General features: G+C 41.8%; 1 protein-coding gene across 4 annotated transcripts in view; it reads left to right on the plus strand.

Moving 5' to 3' along the window:
* CRYBG3 (crystallin beta-gamma domain containing 3) overlaps positions 1–18,505 on the plus strand; it is an 87,034-nt gene that overhangs the window by 56,615 nt on the left and 11,914 nt on the right. For all 4 annotated transcript variants that reach the window (XR_009420522.1, XR_009420523.1, XM_059493739.1 and 1 more), the window contains exons 13-18: positions 3,125–3,267; positions 4,767–4,893; positions 5,886–5,918; positions 9,924–10,033; positions 10,544–10,670; positions 17,187–17,326. Coding sequence is in view for 2 of the 4 variants with exons in the window: in XM_059493739.1 (XP_059349722.1) it covers positions 3,125–3,267; positions 4,767–4,893; positions 5,886–5,918; positions 9,924–10,033; positions 10,544–10,670; positions 17,187–17,326 (680 nt within the window). In the remaining 2 variants the exon portion in view is untranslated. The remainder of the gene's footprint in view (positions 1–3,124; positions 3,268–4,766; positions 4,894–5,885; positions 5,919–9,923; positions 10,034–10,543; positions 10,671–17,186; positions 17,327–18,505) is intronic.

The raw sequence follows: 18,505 nt of genomic DNA on the forward strand, positions 1-18,505 counted from the left end.
ACTCTGATATTACCCAGTTTTGTAAAGTCAGATTATTCATCTCTTCATCTGAGGAGCTGTGATATTCCTGAGCCAGGAATTTTGTGGAAATTTAATATGGGGATTTAAAGCAAACTCACTGTCTCAACAGTCTTTTTTTTTTTTTTTTTTTTTTTTTTTAAGATAAGAAGTTAATATGAGCCCCAGAAGGCCATACTTAAATTCACAATTTGCAGGTTTGTTTTTCATGAAAGGCACCTAGCAAAAGCTGTATTTATAATCAGAATCTATCAAAATAAAGATAGGAGAATGAATTGAATTAAAGAAAAATATCCTTCTCTAAATAATTTATTTTTAGGTTTCTGAGAAAAAAATAGGTAAGAAGTTCCTTCAGATTGAGAAACCTCAATAGGATTTTGCATCTGCAGAATCCTGTTCAATTATGGAATAATCCTTAGTTTTCCTCTCTTTTCCAGCTGTATATAGGGTACCTGAGCAACTTAAGTTGATCTTTTTAGATTTTTCTCTTGGCAAAGGACATAAATACAAGTTAAAATCATGCATGTGGGTAGCAAGAATGACCTTCCATGTCATGTATTTAATTTAACTTGCACCTAAAACAGTCAGAAGGCTCAAGTCCTAAACATTTTAAAAATATGTATCACTCACAGTCATATATCAACATATATCATTCCACTTGGCCTGTCAATATGTATAAATATTTACCTATTGATAATAGAAGTGAAAAGGAATATTTCCCCTCAAGTTGTTGCATAACTGAAGGGAACCAGCTGCTTGCCAATGGAATGAGTAATGGCCCTGGCACCGTGTTGTTTGGCTTGACCAGCAGATTGCCTCCCTCTGGGCAATGTGCAGCACACAGGGCAGTGCCCAGGCTGCCCATATGCTCCCGTGGTGACTTTGTATACCATACTAAGGTCAGGATTTTAAAAATATTTTCGTACCAAACGTTCAGTTTCAAGGGGACCCAGGTGTAAATCCAAACTCTGTGTGCTTGAGGCCTCTCACTGCACAGCAAATGTCTTGGCTCTGCTCCCTGAGCTCAGGAGTTCTGTCAGGGGAAGGTAAAGGCTGCAATGGGCTCAGAATCCACAGGGATATTGTTATCCGCATCCCCAGGCACGGTGAGGGTGTGCTCAATGCGGGCTCTCAGCTTTTGGCTGGCTTGAATAACCCTGCAGTGAACACTCACAAGGGCTGATGGGGGGTCAGGGGGTGTTTGGGAAGCAGAGATAAAAAGATCTCATGGGATGGTTTTATCCAGCTGCTGCCAGCTGCCCGTCAGCATCTGTGCTGAACACACCTGAGTCAAATGCAGAGCCCGTTCCTGGGGGCAGGCAGCAGTCTGGGCTGTCAGCTGCCTGGGGGGACAGTGGCATTTCTTCTGTTCTGCAGTGGCAAAGGCATTTCAAGCTGGGGTTTGCCCTTGGTATTCCTCATGGCTCAGTGAAAGAGCAAATTTTGTATGTTGCCTTCAGAGCTTTCCCTCTAATGTTTTCAAGTTTAAAATGATCTGCCTTGCTCTGAAAGTCTTTTCTCAAAAAGTATTTTTCCTATTACTTGTTGTAAGTGAAGTTGTAGTGGAAGTTCAGGCAGAAAAGAATGATGGCTGAATTTGAAAGATGTTTTAAATTTAATTACAACTGTGGATATATGTCAATATTATAAACTTAGTTAAGGAAATGACGTGTAGATTTTATCTACATGACTTTTAGGGTACTCTTTTGCTTTAGGACTTTTAAGAGTAGCTGGTTTCCATTTGCACTAATACTGCATTAGTTGGTTGTTCTTTCCTCCTTTTTTTTTTTCCTAAAAAGTAGTCTGAAGCTGCAGTTGTTCATGATGATTCTTCCAGACCTGGCACTTTAATTTCTAGTGAATACCTGAAATAGTTGCAACAGTTTAACAGTTTAAATAAATGAAGGAAGGAAGTGGTCAACGCAGTAAGGGAACCAGTTTTACTCGAGAATTTGTTCCATCACCTTTTACTGTCCTGTAAACAGTGCAGAGAAGTTGAGCCACATCAAGTGTTCATTCTAAACTTGATTTTCATTAGTCATGGTGACTGTGTCCTGTAGAAAGACATGGTGTCCTCCAAAGAGCCTGTTTGATCAGGTTCACCTGGCCAAAATAATCTGGCTGCATGCTTACTTTGGCCTTAATTTCTAGGTGTTTTTTGATAAATCTTTTCTAAATCTTTGTTTTCTCCGTGTTTAATGTAATAATACCCATGGTGGAGTCCTCATATGTTCATGAGTCTCTGACAACCACGTTATTTGCTTGACAGCAATTGTTTCTTATTTGCAGGACTCAGTTTCAATTTATAACACTGCTGAATGATTGAGAAACACTGAAATTGAGTTCCTGCTTTCTGTTCAAAGTTAAAGGAGTAAAGTGAATGCATTGTTGTTTTCTGTTTTCCCAAGCAGCGATTGAACTGGGAGCTTAAAATTGCTAAGTGGTTAAAAAGCTGAAGATTTGAAACCCAAATTCAAATTATCTGAGGCTGTTCAAGTAATGTGGCCAAGAAACGAAGCTGGCTGAAAGCACAAAGCAGTGTCACACAGCTATGTAAGAGAGAATGTGACAGTGTTAAGCAGGATTTATTTATAGCTTTAGTGGATGTATCCAAAAAGTACAAACCCCTCGTGCTGGAGAGGTGATGCTGCCCAGGCTTTTCCTCTCCATAATTATTGCCATGTTGCTGGAAAGGATGAGGAAGGAGAAGTTTAGTGAAAAATATAGTCACGGTCATGCTTGGAGTAGTTATTTGTGAGGCTTTTGGAAGATCAGTGCTAAACTCTTTTCTTCTTAACCCTTCTCCTTCCCACACTGGCATCTTTGCACTCTGAGCCATCCTCAAAGAGGAAAGGATGGTGCTCAGGGCCAGCAGGCTCTTCCCCTCTTCAGTGCAGACCCCTGAAGGCCATACCAGATTGCCAGGCTTCCAGTTATTCCCGAACTTCAATGCCAGAATATCCCATAAAGATCCACACCAGGGAGCCAGGTCCCTTCAAGCTCTGTAAAATGCTGCCTTTCTGGCTATAATTCTGTCCCAAAATGTTTAATCTTGTGAAGAGTCATTGAGCTGTGACTGTCCTCTAACTCCTATGCTGCCCCTTAGGATTTCATAGAGTCTTCAGTGGCACTTTTCCAGTCTGATGATGAAGATGGGAAAGCATTTGACGTCATCAATGAAGAAATCCCTGATTTGGAGCAGGCTGGATTTGGCCCCGAGACGAGGTCGATTCTTGTGAAAAGTGGAGTGTAAGTCTGTTCAGATACATGGAACTGTTAAACATTTCTGTGCACCTTTGGGTGCATCTCTTGTATATTCCACATGGTAAATATTTGGAGGAGAAAAGTGTTTCTTTCCATTTCCTTGGGGAGTGGAAGGGAAATAGTAATTTTAGTTTTCTGTGGCTCTCGTGCTTGCACCTTGATTTGGGTCTAAGTGTTCTTGTTCATAGAAGAAGCTTGTGATGATCCCCCAGAGTCACATTTTTCCATGAAAAGATATTTTAGATATATCAAGACCTGGTATAATTTTTGGGACAGGTAGAGCCTGTCCAGAAAGGATGAAATGTGCTGTATTTGTATGAAAGTCAGACCTCTGGGACTGAAAATTAAAACAATTTTTATAGAACTATAAAAACTAAAACATAAAAGACATTAAGAGAAAAGAGCACTGTGAAATCATGTCGGTTTCAGACATTTAGTAGTAGTTTTTAAAATGCAGTATTAACATTGTCATAACTACCCTAAGGGTGATGGGGATCAGGAAATCTGAAGAGGGACCTGAACTACTTATCTGGGGATGGGTGATTAGTGTCTCATGAGGATTAGGTGCAAGAATGAAAGGCTGAGACTCTGTTTGGGGAGGGGGGATACAAATGAGAGCTGCAAAATCCTGAAGGTGGTAAGACAAGATTAATGCAGTTCACAGAATCTTGCATGACAACAGTTGGGGGAAATGCTTTACAGAACTGGAGATTGCTTTAAAGCAGATTTTGATGTGGAAGGAAAAAAGCTTTTCCTACACCAGAGGCAGTGAGTTTCTGGAACTTGTGCTAAAGGGACTGTGGTAGCACCAGGAGGTTAAAACCACATTAGATAAATTAGTAGCAAACAGATTAGTCAGTGGATGACAGAATTAAAATGAGTAAAGACATGTCCTGTTACATCCATAGTAAAACAGTCCCAGTGCTGGGTGAGTAAGAGAGGAATGCACCTCCAAAAGTGGGTGAGGTGTCTTTCTTTAGAGGTGTCTTTCTAACCAGCCCCCATCTGCTTCTGCCACTGGGTAGGGATAGAAGGACCCTCTAGTTGGGGGTTTCTTTCTTCTTAAATTGCAAGACAGAAAGCAGGCTGGGAGAAACTTGAACTGCCAGCTGTTGTAGGCTTTTGCTTGATCTCATCCAGCCTTCCTCAGTTACTTCTCTTTCTTCTTGCACTATTTTCCTAAATCCAACTGGAAAAGCTACAAGAAAGCCCTGTGTGGGGGATGCCAAACAGGCAAAGATTCAATTAAGAGAGTTTCAAAAAGTTATCAGTTCAGTCTGTTTCCTCTGAATTTCTGAGCAGAGCATCATCTCACAATGAATTTGGTGGGAAGGCAGGAACCCAAAATCTTGTGTTTGTTGAAGTAGGGAAAAGCAGAAAATCAAGTGTGTGACAATTTTGTGCCTGACTTGCTGTTATTGTCATCAAACCACGCAGAAAAATGCCATGTTTTTTTTCAGTTTAATTTTTGTGTCATTCTCCAGGTGGGTGGCTTATCAGCAGAAATATTTCTGTGGAGAACAATATGTACTGGAGAAAGGAAAATATAAATGCTTCCTTGACTGGGGAGGATCTAGTAAAACCATCATGTCAATTCGACCTGTTAAGTTGGTGAGTTACCAGAATTTAAGGGAAAACCTTAAAAGAAATGAGACCTTTGGAGTTCAGAGCTTACCATAATAATTAAACAGGAGAGCCCACATTGTAACAACCTGTCTGTTTGGAAACAATTTAAAGCCCCTCAAGGAAGGCATAGTGAGTCTGTTCAGGATGGAGACTGGACACTGCAGAACTTTCTTGTCTTTTGAGAAAATTGTCAGGGAAATTTCATAAGAAGAATTTCCCTTTGGCAGACTGTATACATGGAGAAAATAGCCTGGCCTGGAAAGATTAATTTGCCTTTAAACATAGTAATTGATAATGTATTTAAAAATGCTTGAGAATTTATCTGGCCTGTATTGTTACATAACAGAATTCTGTTGGGTTTTTTTTTTCCTTACTTTTCTTCTAAAATATTTGTACTAGATACAGTGAATAAAGACAGGAAATATTTTTAATCCATTATTCAATCCAAGGTAGTGCCAGCTCACCCAAGCAGATTAGTGCCAGCGCTGTCAAAACCCTAATGCAAAACAAAGGCAATCTACAGCCATATGTATTAAATGATAATAAGTAATAAATTATTAATAAGTAATAAATTATAGGAACGCAAAAGGAATACTTAACCTTATTTTCAAGAGCACATGTTGAGAGAGATGTCTTCTGTTGGTTTCAGTTCTGTCTTTTATTCAAGAAACAGCCTCAAAAGTAAATGCAGAGACATTTACATGGACTGTAATGCACATTATGGGAAGTAATTAATGCTGATGCAAGTTCTCTGTGTGAAAGGCATTGAACAGTCAGGCAGGTAATTGTGAGCTTAGAGGCAGCTCATGGCAGAAACTGGGGAACAGAATTGTGCCAGGAGCCTGGGAAGCCTTTTTTTACCTCTGCTCCTGAGTTCATACTTTACAAATTTCAGGCAACTTGGCATGTCTCCTAGGAAGTTAATTGTAATTAATGTTGGGGTTTTCTAATGTGTGTATATATATTTATTGTTGCAGGAGCCCCTTGGGACAAATGAGCCTCCACATTTGGTAAGTTGGCATTACGTAACAGTGTCTAGTACTAAACTACCCTTAACAATTAATGTTGAATGCCTTGCTTCAGGTGATATCTCAGTAATTTCAGGTGATACTTGAATATTGTCACCTTGCTACAGCAGAGCAGTGATGGAGGAAACTGGTAGATAGATAAAAGTAAAGTCTGCTAAGTGTTCTGCTCTTTGCTTTATTCTGGATCATACCCTTTAGTATTCTAGCCCCAAAAATGCAAGCAATCCTATATTGCTTTGGATCTCTAGAGCTATTGATTTTCCTCTTCTTTCCCTCTTGTTACTGGAAACTCACCATCCCATCCATTCATCCTTCTCTTTATGGCAGATTTTCTTTCCATTATTTTGCATTGCATCCAGTTTATCACTCCTGTGTTTATGTGTGAGGTGAAGATGAAAATATGAACTGCAGAAAACTGAACTGCACATTTCAAACCTTCAAATGTATCAACACCTGGAAGTTGGGGTTTTTATTTTAGATACTGGTAGTTCTGCTTTCCAAAGTCTTCCAAGCAGGTAGAACTCCTCCTTAAGGTTCCCTATTTGTAACAGTAACATCAGAGCTTAATTGGACACATCCTGATCATGATAAATCTGTGATAAATCTATGATATATTCTGAAAGTTTCCCTGAAAGTTCTGTCCTTACTAAGAGAAAGCAGTCCCTATAATTCACTCTGAGTCTCAAAAATGAGTTAGTTTAGAGTCTTACACTCTGGTCCTTACCTTACAAGGTTATATTCCATTAATGGACCTTTGAATTATCTTTCTGAAACACATCCCTGCTCTGTGTTCATCACCATGTGTGCTCTGTGTTCCCTGCAGTGCTCTGTCCCTGCAGGGCTCTTCCCTTGTCCAGCATGAGTTGTTTGATTGATCTTTTTCTGTCCTGCCAGCTTGGGTGGTGATCTGAGTGATTTTATTGCTCTCTCTGACATGCTTTTAATTAAGCAAATTTGGGAACATTTATTTCAAGAAACATGACTTATTTTCAGACAAAAGATATTTCAAAGCTCTGCGGTTCTGTTTCAGCACACTTAAGTATTTTGTCATCTGGACACAATTTCTCTCTTGCTTGCTTGGATGGGAAATGTTGTGCATTGTGTTACTTAGCAGGTGGACCACACCCTCCTTTTTCTCCAGTTCTACCATTTTATGATTAACCCAGCACTACAGGAAGTGTTTCCTGTCTGAAGACATAATTGGTGTATTATTTTAGCCTTAAACACTGACTTCCTGCCCAGCCTATTCACATGGCAGTTTGCAGCCAAATCCAAAGACTTCCAAGTATGCTCACCAGAGGGCCTTGGTAAATGATACCAGGTAAAATAACTGACTCAGATAAAACTGGTGGGGTCTAAACCATTGAAGATAATTTTTCTTTCATCTCAAATTCTTATATTTTTTCAGGATTCCCCAAAATCTATTGAGTGTTGCAGTGTTATTCCAGTGTTGCAGACCTTTAAGATCAGTTCAAACCTTTGAAGTTTCAATAAGTTGTGCTTTACAGGTTTTTTTATTTCCAGAAACATGAAAAAACCTCTGTGTGTGTGTGTGTATGTATGCACAGACACCTTTAAATATTGACATGTATTGAATTGAATTTTGCCTCTTGTGGTCTTTAATAACAATCTTAACACCATTTGTGAAAAAAATTACTATCCTGACTTACCACAATCCTGGTTTTCACAGGATTCTGCCTTGGGGCTAGGGAAGAAATAACATATTTCATATCACTACAGTTCTTATAGGAGGGGACATATTTTGAGTAATTTTTAATGGGAAAACATTTAGTCACTTAGGATAAGTAAAAGACAGGCCCTTAGATAAATATCAAGAATTTCACATTCAGAGTAAAATAAAAGTTTTCTGCATGAAAACCAGTCTCTTAGTTTGGAACTTATAAGAATGTTGCATATGAGCTTGAAAATCCTTAAACATCCTGATGTTTGACCCTTGAGTAAGTCATATATTGAGTATTTTGAACCATTATACATTCTCCCACCTTTAATAAGCATATGTCTGAACTAAGGGAGCTGTTTGCACTGTCTGTAAGAGTGTGTCTTTTTTTCATTTGTGTTCTTATCAGAAATTGAAAAGCAGCAAAATTTTCTTACATCTCTGAATGACTCCCCTGACCTTTTCTGCCTGCCAAGCTTCCTAATAAACCAACTACATAGAGTGTAAGAAATCACCAACTCTGCAAAACCATTCATTTCATTTATTAAAATAAAGCTTTGCTCAGCAAGAACAAAGCCTCTTTCAACAGCAGGTGACTTGCAGAGATGATGTAGGAAACAGAGATAATTGCTGTGCAACCCTGCATTTGTACTTTAATATTCTGTCCTTTGGCTTCTTGGGAAGCAAAACCTCACACATTAATGTCAGACCCTGACAAACTGGAGATGGCTGCAGTTGGAGTGTTTGCACTGAGGAATCACTGCTCCACCCCTACTCCTGTCAAATTGAGACCTTCATTCATTACCAGATAAATTCTGTGTTAAAATGGGTTTGTGAATCTTTTTTAAAAGCCTTGCATAGCACGTGGCCTCTGAAAGAAAGGCAGTGTGTATGTATATATATTCCCTTTTGTTAAGAGCTTGGAGATGAGTGGGTAGAAAATACAGTGTAATTACAGCTTAAATAGGTGCTTTGTGACATAGCAGTGCAGTTGTATTTACAGAAAAGTCAGTTACACTTTATTTGTTTTATTGTAGCTGATCCCTGCGCTCCAGTTAGTGCTCACAGCCTGCAAGGCCAGCTTAAGCCTTTCTTGTTCTTTCTAACAGGAAACATTCATTTCTTTTAAAAACAGAGACTGAACTTTTCCATAAAATCATTTGCTGACACTTGTGTTTGGCCTTCTCACTCTGTGCTGGCAAAAGCACTTGATTTCTTTTCTTTGGCAGGAAGCTTGGCCAATTTGGGGCATGAAGGGGGAAGTAGCTCTTGCAACAGCCATCGTGTTTTTCTTCCATTACAGAATATGAGCTGTTCTCTTGATACACTTCAATTTTTTATTTTTTTCCAGCCTCTCTTTCAGGCTTTCAAGTGAAATCCATCTCAGTTATACAGTGGCAGCCCAAGGGTACAGAATTCAGGGTGTCTTTGCTATAGATCATAGCCTACGTCATACCAGGGTTTCTTTTTGTTTTGGTGGGAGCTTTTGGGGTTTTTTGTGTGTGGTTTTTTAGTTTAGGTTTGTTTTGGGGTTTTTTGGGGGGCATGGGTTTGTTCATTTGGGCTTTTTGTGTATTTGTTTGGAGGAGGTTGGTTTTTTGGGAGGTTGATGGGGTTTTTTTTTTTCTGTTTGTTCGGCTTTTTCTATTTTACTTTTGCTGCAACATTTTGAGCCTTCTTGCTTTTTAGGGATGAACTGATCACATCTCACTGATGGGCTGTGGTTCACTGTGACTTGCAGTTCTTTACCATGACATAAAAAGCAGCTTGGCTGAACCTCAGGGTTCCCCAGTTCCCTCAGAAATCCTCCTGCTAGTTCTGAAACGAAAAGCCACCTGCAGCCACTGTGGTCACAGAAGATTTCAGGGCACTTTGTCATTAGCAGCTCTGTGTCTTTGACCAGCATTTCCCCATCCTGCTTTGAGCACTGGATTGCTGAGCTGTAGGGAGAGTTAAGCTGCAGTTCAGGGGGCCTTTGGGTGGATGATAACAGCCTTGAGTCCTGCTCTTCTTATTTGTGCCTCTCCTGCTGCAGCTGAACTTACACTTGCTAGCTCTGCCTGCCTTAGCACCACTGGGAAGCCTCCTGTGCCAGCCCAGAGATGACAAAATACTTGATATATTTCTAAAAATAAAGCAGCTGTAAATAAAATGAAATAGATCCTTTGAATGACAATTCATTCAGTTAATTGTATCTTTGTGAATGGAATGGATACTTCTCTGAGAGTACAGCTTTTCTCTGTTGACATTAATGATAATGCATTCATTTTCCTTCCAGTCATTGTTTTTGTTTTGTTTTGTTCTTGTAGCTCAAAGCTTTCAGTAATACACATTTCCAAGGAGCATGTGTAGATTTCACAGCAGAAGTTTCTGATTTTACATCATTCATACCATGTTCTTTTAAGGTTCTCCGGGGATGGTAAGTGTCTGTTGTTTTACATGCCATCATTTTCAGTATTATGAATTTTTTTTTTCAAATGTTACAAAATTTCAGGCAGCAGAAAGCACATAACACATGCCCATCATCTTCCATCATGTCTTAGACCCTTTGTCCTGCAAGGCATCTCAGTAACTCCCATCCTGCCCCTGGTTTGGGTACTGTGCATTTTGCTCTCCCTGGGGAAGGCTTGCACAGTTACCATGACTCTTTTTTTTAACTCCAGTTAGAATTTATTCCAGATTTTGAGAACTTTGGTACAGTGGAAGTACCTGAATTCCACTCAACGTCGTTTGACTCTGGAACTGAGGTGTCTGTACCACACAATTTTGATTTTGCTGCATAGCCTTTCAAGTCACCTTACTTAAAGCTTTTCAAGAACAAAGAGAATTTTTTATTCCTTTTGTCCTCAGCAAGTATTAATCTTGAAAAAAGCATGCTGTAAATAAGCAGCTAGAGCAGTTTATCTTTTTTGTTCCATTATTCTTGCAGTTGGCTCCTGTGTTACAAAGGGGAAACCACTGACAATCACTGTGTGCTGGAAGAAGGCCTCTATGTTGACCTCAGTTCCTGTGGCTGCCCAACTGCTGCAATCAAATGCCTCAAGCCTATTCAATATGTAAGACTTTACTGGGGGGAGAAAAATAACATTTCTGAGCTCTTTTCCCTGTCAGATGTCTGAAGTGAGTGCTTGCCCTAAACAATCTCCCAGTCAGGGAAAAGAGTGAGGTTTGTTTTCTTGGCTCACAGGGTTCTTTGGGTTGGGAACAGGTCAGGCTGTGTGCACTCTTGCACGAGGTCGCTTGTAGCTGCTCTTGGGTGTTCTGGGTTTAAAGTTGTTCCCTTTTTTACAAGTAAGAAACAAGATCCTCTATGGCCAGGGGTTGGACAGGAATGCATTTTGCCCTCCAGAACAACAGATACAACCTTTTATACATCCCATTGTAATCCTGCACACAGAACACAAAAACCTGCAATCTTGATGTGATGTCTGTGCCTTTCTTCCACATCTTGGTGTGCTCTTATGCAGGAGCATCAAGATGAGCTTGAAACACTTGGTAAAAGAGAAGCAAGTGGTTTCTCTGTCCCCTCTTCTCTGGCACTGGCCACCAGTTTCTCCAGAACTCTTCCTCCTTCCCTGATCACAGGGCACAAACTCAGCTCATGTGGTGTGTGTCCTTCAATGCAGCTCCTATGGAGCTAGACTTCTGGGCTTACTCAGCTCAGCTTTTTACCATTTGTGAACAGCTTTTAAAAAGAAAAGCAAAAAAACCCAACCAACCAAATGAAAAAAAGTCCCCTCAAAAAGCCCCCAAACCCCAAGCAAATGCAAACACCAAACCCATGGGTGTGGTGGGAAGGATGTACAACCCAAATTTGAGAGCTGGACTTCTGTAGACTGTACAGATACAGAGACTTCCCACCTGCTGAGAGCCTGGGTTTTAGCTTAAAGTTCTCCTTTTCAAGTTAGGCTTTTGGATTCTGCTGTGCCAAATCCAAGTGAAGTTTTAACATCAAATAATAGTAGGCCTCATCCCAATCCCCCTGCCTGTAATCTCACAGGGAAGGAAATATGAAGTTTGGCATGGTAGGAGACTGCTGGCAGCCCCTGTTTCCCAAGGGCCAGGCCCTGGAAGAAGTTTACTTGGCAGGCTGTGTGTGGGGAGCTCACACACATCTTCCCCTGCTTTTGCACCTCTTAGTTTGGCTCTTCTCTTGCCAATAGTAGCCCTTGTATTTCACAAATACAGGGCACTAAATACCATAAAATGCCACTGATCTGTACCTGTTTGTCCCCAGAGCCGCCGGGGCAGTGCTGGGGACCCTGGTGTGGCACAGACGTGACCCAGAGCACGCAGCAGGTCACAGCCAGGAGCAGCCACAGTTAATTCCCAGCATTGTCCGCAGCTCTTGGAACAGAGCCCCTTGTATTACAGCATATTTCTGTTAGCTCATTCCAGAGAGGAGCAAGCCTGTTCCCAAGTGGAATTGTTGTGTGGCTGTATTGAATTCATTTGTGGTGTTGGGAACCCCTTCCATTCTTGAGCTTTGAATACCAGCCTCATTTCAGAGCTAAGGTGTGTCCCCTGGTAGCTCATGGGTGAGAAGGAGAACTTTTAACCCTGACACCAAGCCCTGGATGTGCATTGTCTCCTGCTCTCCTTTCAGGGAGATGTAATTGCTGCAAGTGGAACTGTGGAGGAGTCCCACGCTGGGAACATTCCATTTGTTCTATAGAAACGCAGCTTTGATGGAAACAAACTATTTGGAGACAGATGTACCAACTGCACTAAATGAAAACAAAAGTTAAATTTTTTTCTATTGAAGAAAGTAAAACTTTTGATTTTTAGTTTGAAAACTCCCATCAATGTAATTTGTTTGTCTAAGACCTTAATTGCATAACAAAATGAAAATTTTCCTCCTAAATCACTGCGTTAGTCCAACTAAAATAGAAAAAAAAAAAAAAAAACCAAAAAAACCACACAAAAACAAAACCCCAACTTTCAGAGCTACACAAAATTATTTGGATAAGAAAATAGGCTAACACTGGCGATACTTAGATGATTTCACTGCAGAGACACTATTTTAGGTTGGCTAATTTTTATTCTAGCTCTTAGCTCTTGGAAGAATGTTTTATGTGTTGTCTAGTGAAAAGTGAAGTTGTCAGCATTTAAGTACATTTTTTAAGTATGGCATGCTGCTCCCACATCCTCTGCACACACAGTCTCCCATTTCACAAGAAATTCAAGTTAATATGGTTCCACCTTGGTTATTTCCCCATATATTGTGCACTGGCATCATGGAGGAATTCAGCACATCTTTGCAACCAATTTCTTCTGTTCCTGATGAAGCTTCCTCTCTCCCATCATACCTTATTCTCCAAAGTGTGTAATACTCAAACCAAGTCTTTAGGAGGCCCTAGCTGTGCTTTTTTCCTGCTGTTCCATTTTGCTCAAGTACAGGTTGGACTGTTTCATCATCCTTAGAGCATTCAGGAAAAGCTATGGAGTAACAGGAGGGCACAAAGAAGGAACAACTGACACTGATGCCATTTGCCTCTCATCATCTCCTTTCCTCTAAAAATCCCAAAGCACTCTTGCAGCAAAGCTTGCTGATGAAATGTGCTGTTGCATTGTTGTTAACAGCCCTCCTGCAGGCAGGTGAAAGCCTAGCACAGGTTCAGAGCTGCTGCAGAGGTGCAGCTTTCTGTGCCTGCACCAGCAAGGACTTGCCTTTTGCACTGCCATGGATTCATGGAAAGGCAGTGTGGGCCTTGCCCAGCTGCAGGAGAGCAGGTGAAGGCAGCTGGGCCATTTATAGGGCCGTGGTTGCTTATTGGGGCATTTCTCCAGTGTTTGCTGCTTGAGGAGGTTCATCTTTTGGGATAGATAATTTGCAATGGGGAGTTTAGCTCTGGTGCTGCCTTTTCTCAGGTGTGTTGTTTTGACAAATTCCCTGTCATATTCGGTGTGGTTTACATGGACAAGAATGCCCAGGATGCTTGCAATAGGCAATTAGCTTTCCTTCTGAAGTGTTACATTCAACCTGTAAATTAATAGTCTCCTAGTTTCCTAAAACCAAAAATGAGATCCAGGTTGTAGGTTGTGCAATGCTTTTTTTCTTTGGTTGGGTTTTTTCTTTATTCTTGCTCTGATCAATCGTGATAATCCTTGTATTTCTATATTATCTCCTCTAAGTTAAATACAGGGTTTAACTAATCTCTCCAGCATTCCTGTGAGGCAAATAAAGCAATCAGATACAGGAACTACCTGCAGTTTCCTAGGGCCAGGCACTGAGTCACCCTGTGTGGCTGGGACTGGACCGTGGACATTGCACTGTCCAGGCACCCATCCCACACTGAAGGGAGCAGCTCCTGTAAAGGCACTTGGGAGTGATGAGCTGGCCAAGCCTGGAGAACAAAGGTTTTCCCAAGGATGGTGTAACACAGCTCTGGAGGCTCCCCAAATTCAGACTCTGGGCAGTGCTTTTTACAAAGCAGCAGCTCAGCACCAATGGGCACAGCACCATCCCTTGCCAGGCTGGGTTACACTCAGCCTTTGCTCTGGCCCTTTGCATTTCTCCCTTTGCCTTTCGTAGGCTTTCCCATCAAAGTTTGCAAAACCTAAGTTGGGGAAAAAAAATACTGTAAGGGAAAATATGGTTTTTTAAAAAGGGATGGGCCCTTTTCAAAAGGGTCTTATTAGTAAAAATTCTCATAACTTTCATAATGGAAAAATCATCCATAGCTAAAATTATGCTTTTGCTCTAAGCCTGTGTGCAAATCCACCTGTGCACTTGGGTTTCAGTTCTAGTGCCCTCTGGTCATCTTCTTTATCTCTGTACACTACTGGGGAAGCTCATCTTGCACTGATCCTTGTTTCAGCTCACACACTTCATGCTTGTCTTGTGGCATTTTTCCTGTACCAGTGAAGGAAAAGTTCTGTTCTGAATTGTGAAAAATTGTGTTGCACAGCTTCACTAAAAGCAAAGTGAAAATCATTGAGGGGGAAGTCTGAGCTGAGTTGAACTGTGCAAGAGGTTTCTGGTGTGTTGATTTTTAGTGTTGATTTTCCATGGTTTACCTGTGTCATTTTCATTGCCCCATGTGCTCTGTTAGCCACAGAACACCACACCTGTTAAGTAAAGTATATCAGTGTATTTAACAGTTTACAAGGCTGCTCATATCTTGAAATGCTATGTAAATATAGCTTTCCTTAATCACTGGCCTCTTGAATATAATAAGCTCCTTCAGGTTTCTCTCTGGATAGTTACATGAAAAAACAGGACAAGCAAAACCTCTTAAAATGTTATTGGTGCTGGTTTAAGCAAAGGCAGTCAGTTCCTTTGTACATAAAAACTGTTAAGAAATGTCATGTCAAGAAATTCTATAGTGCTTTGTTATTGTCCCAGTTGGCAAGCTTTTCCCAAAGCATGGCATTTCAGGTATTTTTCTTGAAATAACTGTGAAAAGAAGCTAAAGTGATGCTGACCTAGACATGGGAATGGGTAAATATAGATGTTTTTGGCTCACCTTTCAGGTGAAAATGTTCTTCAGCATTCTACCAGAAAGGCTGGGAACAAGATGCCTCCCAGCCTAACTGCATAGCCCCAAACCTTGTTTTTCCCTGTTCCCAGTTTCCATGGAGCTGTGAAAACAAAGTCAGAGAAAAAAGCCAGGCCAAAGCCACTGCTGCCAGCTGTTGGCCCAGAAGGGAATACAGAAGGTGGGGAATCAGTGCAGTGCTCTATATATGGCTGTGGAACAGGAGAGCTCAGGGCTTGGCACAGCAGCCTGGTTTCTCTCTGGACTTCATCTCTGCTGAGATCCCCCTGGGACAGAGGGATCAGAGCCATCTCTGGTGTGTGTCAGGACTCTGAGCAGCTGGACAGGGAGTTCTCAGAGCCCTCAGTGCAAACAGCCACAAGCACAGCAGAGCTGGAATCGCTTCAGTTGACTCCAGCAGTTTGCTGTTGTGGTTCCTGGTGTATAAATGGATATCCTGGCTCAGGTGACTTGTCCATCTGGTACAGCAGCCCTGTCTCTTAACATCCTCAGTGTTGCAACAGCAGGATCAATATTTAGGTTTGGGCAGTAATGTCCAACACCACAAATGGTGTTTCTCATGGCCAGCAATGCACTTGTGAAAATTGCAGGGCCTGTCCTGGACATGGCTTGTGGTGTCCACTCAGGTGAAAGGCAGTGCCAGGGCTCTTGCAAACAGGAGTGTGGTGATTCTGCCTGGCTGAGCAGAGCAGCCCCAGGAGTAGCTGCCTGCCCTAGGCCTGCTGCTCTGGCTTTCAAAGTGAGCCTTCAGCCACCCACTGGAAATCTCATCCACCCCATCCAGCAGAAGGCACTTGGGAAGAGCTGACATTCCAAAATAAAAACATGACAGGTTTTGATCCCTTTTCTGGTGTGTAGCATTAGATTTTGGGAGCACAGTAGGATTTAAAAATCTCTCTGAGTGGATGATCCCAGCTCTGGTTCAGAATGTCTCAGTGATCTCTCTGTCCCTGCAGTGCTGCATGACTGGGGCTGTCCCTGCACTGAGTCAGTGTCAAGCACATTCATGTGTCCTGACACACCCCTGAGCTTTTCAGAGACACTTCCCTACACTCCATGTGCCTCTTCAAACATAAAAATTAATTTCCCTTAATTGCTCAGTGCCTGTGTCAACTTTAATTCAAGATGTTGTTTCATTTATTTCACCTGAGGCCATGGCTTTGCTGCAAGAGGAATCCCAGATTTTGCCTGTGCCAGCTATCTCAGGGTAACATCTCCTAAAAGAAGGTGCCTTTCCTGGAGAGGCAGCTCACTGAGTTAGTCAGACCTGTTCCCTCTTCCTTTCCAGGTGCAAACTGCAGGTCCTTTTGCTTCTGGTTTTAGGTTAAAAATGCTGAAGCATTGTACAAGTGTTTCTTGTACTAGGGCACAGAATTTGTGTATTCAAATCTGCTTCCTCTGTTTTTTTGCTGGCCTTATAGCTGCACCACATTTTTATGCAAACTGATCTTTTTATTTGCTTTCACAGGCAATCTGTCAGCTGTAGAAAAGGGCATTAAGTGAAAAATGTTTCAATTCTACACAAGATTACAGGATTGACTTATTATGCTCTTCCTTCAACATTGACAGAAAAAAATAGGAATGTCTGTTAAAAACATTGAGAACGTTTTAGTTGACATTTCTGACCTTTTACAATTTGTAGCTACTTAAAATGTTTGCAGTGAACTACAGCTAATTGAAGTCTGTGGACAGTAGACTTTGATTTGACTCACTATTTTAGATGCATGTTCCATCAATAAGTAAATAAGGTGGATTTTTGAAAAGGAATCAAGGCCCTGATGATACAAATCAGATCAAAATGAGTTTTTCCAAACAGAGGCCCCTGCATCACTTGGTGACTCGGTGCCTGCCTGTGTCAGTGGGGCACTGCACTGATGACAAAGCCACTGATAAATGCAGTTTGTTTCAGCTCTGTGTGCTGTGGGGTTTCCCTTTGTTGTTCCATTTGCTGAGGGAGCACAAGCATTGCAGGAAATTCAGCTGAAGTGGGCCAATGTGTGCATTATATCTAACAACTGCAATTGTACTATTCCCACTGAAACTTTGTGCTTTTCTTTCCTCCTTCCTCAGGTTTTTGCTGAGCCTTCCATCAGCCTGTTCAGCCTGGAATGCTGCAAGGGCAGAGAGCTGCACTTCAGTGAAGCAGTCAGCTCTGTTCTGAACGAGGACCTCCATTTTTACACCCAGTCTGTGTGGGTGAGAAGTGGATTGTAAGTATGGAAGAAATACCCCTGTCAGTTTTGCACTGTAGGAGCTAGCATTGTCTCATGGTTATTGCCTTGTTCATAGCATGGTTTACATTCTTAACTTCTATTCTGAGGCACAGACTTTACAAGGCAGGTAGTGTAAACGTGGAGTGCCTTTATTAACAGGCTGTAAAATGCCAGCTATAAACTGCAGTGATTTAAACTACTGCAGTGGCTCAGGGAAGCTTGATGTGCTGACTGGCTGCCAGAGAAGCAGCAGCTCCTGAGAGGAGCTCAGGGTGGATCTGACAGCTGGAACGGTTATTTGCTTCTGTTATTAGTTTTAACCCTTCTCCAGGAGTGTGAATGTACACCCAGGTTCTTCTGTGAAAACATTTTACATCTGCAGCAGTGACCTTCTAACCTCTTCCATGTCTCTCCCTTTCACCTTTTGGAAGAGCTCCCAAGTGTTCTGCTTTCAGCCAGGTTTTCAGCCTCCACACCCTCAGCAGCAACAAATAACTTGCAGAGGCTCATCCTGCAGCTGAGAGTGGCTGGGAAGTGCTGTTCTCCTAATGGGACACACATTTCCTATGTTTATGTTTGACCTTTCCCCACCTTTTCCACATGGGCAAGGCTGTAATTTTCTTGAGAGAATAGTGAACATGAGCTTCCCCACAAAGCTTTGCCAGTTCACAGCAGTTCCCACCATTTGTGCCACTTCCAGCCTGAACCTTTGCTGAAAATACAGCAGTGTGTGTTGTCTGCAAATTCAGTCCCTTTGCCCCAGCAGTTGGCTGAAGGAAGGGTGATGGCTTTGTGACCATGTGGCAAGAAAGCTCAGGAGAGTGAGTGCAACAGGCCAGCCCCTCCTGCATCTTTCTGCTCATTTTTGGGTGTCCAAGCAGGTTAGCTGCCTCCCTGTCTCTGGGATAGGTTCAGGGCAGAAAGGCTGGGTTTCCTCTGAGATTTTTTCAATGCTTCCTAGGAAAGAGAGTAAAGGTTTTCCCGAGGATGGTGTAACACAGCTCTGGAGGCTCCCCAAATTCAGACTCTGGTCAGTGCTCTTTACAAAGCAGCAGCTCAGCACCAATGGGCACAGCACCATCCCTTGCCAGGCTGGGTTACACTCAGCCTTTGCTCTGGCCCTTTGCATTTCTCCCTTTGCCTTTGGTAGGCTTTCCCATCAAAGTTTGCAAAACC

This window comes from Ammospiza nelsoni, chromosome 2 (assembly GCF_027579445.1).
Source record: "Ammospiza nelsoni isolate bAmmNel1 chromosome 2, bAmmNel1.pri, whole genome shotgun sequence".
Lineage (NCBI taxonomy): Eukaryota > Metazoa > Chordata > Aves > Passeriformes > Passerellidae > Ammospiza > Ammospiza nelsoni.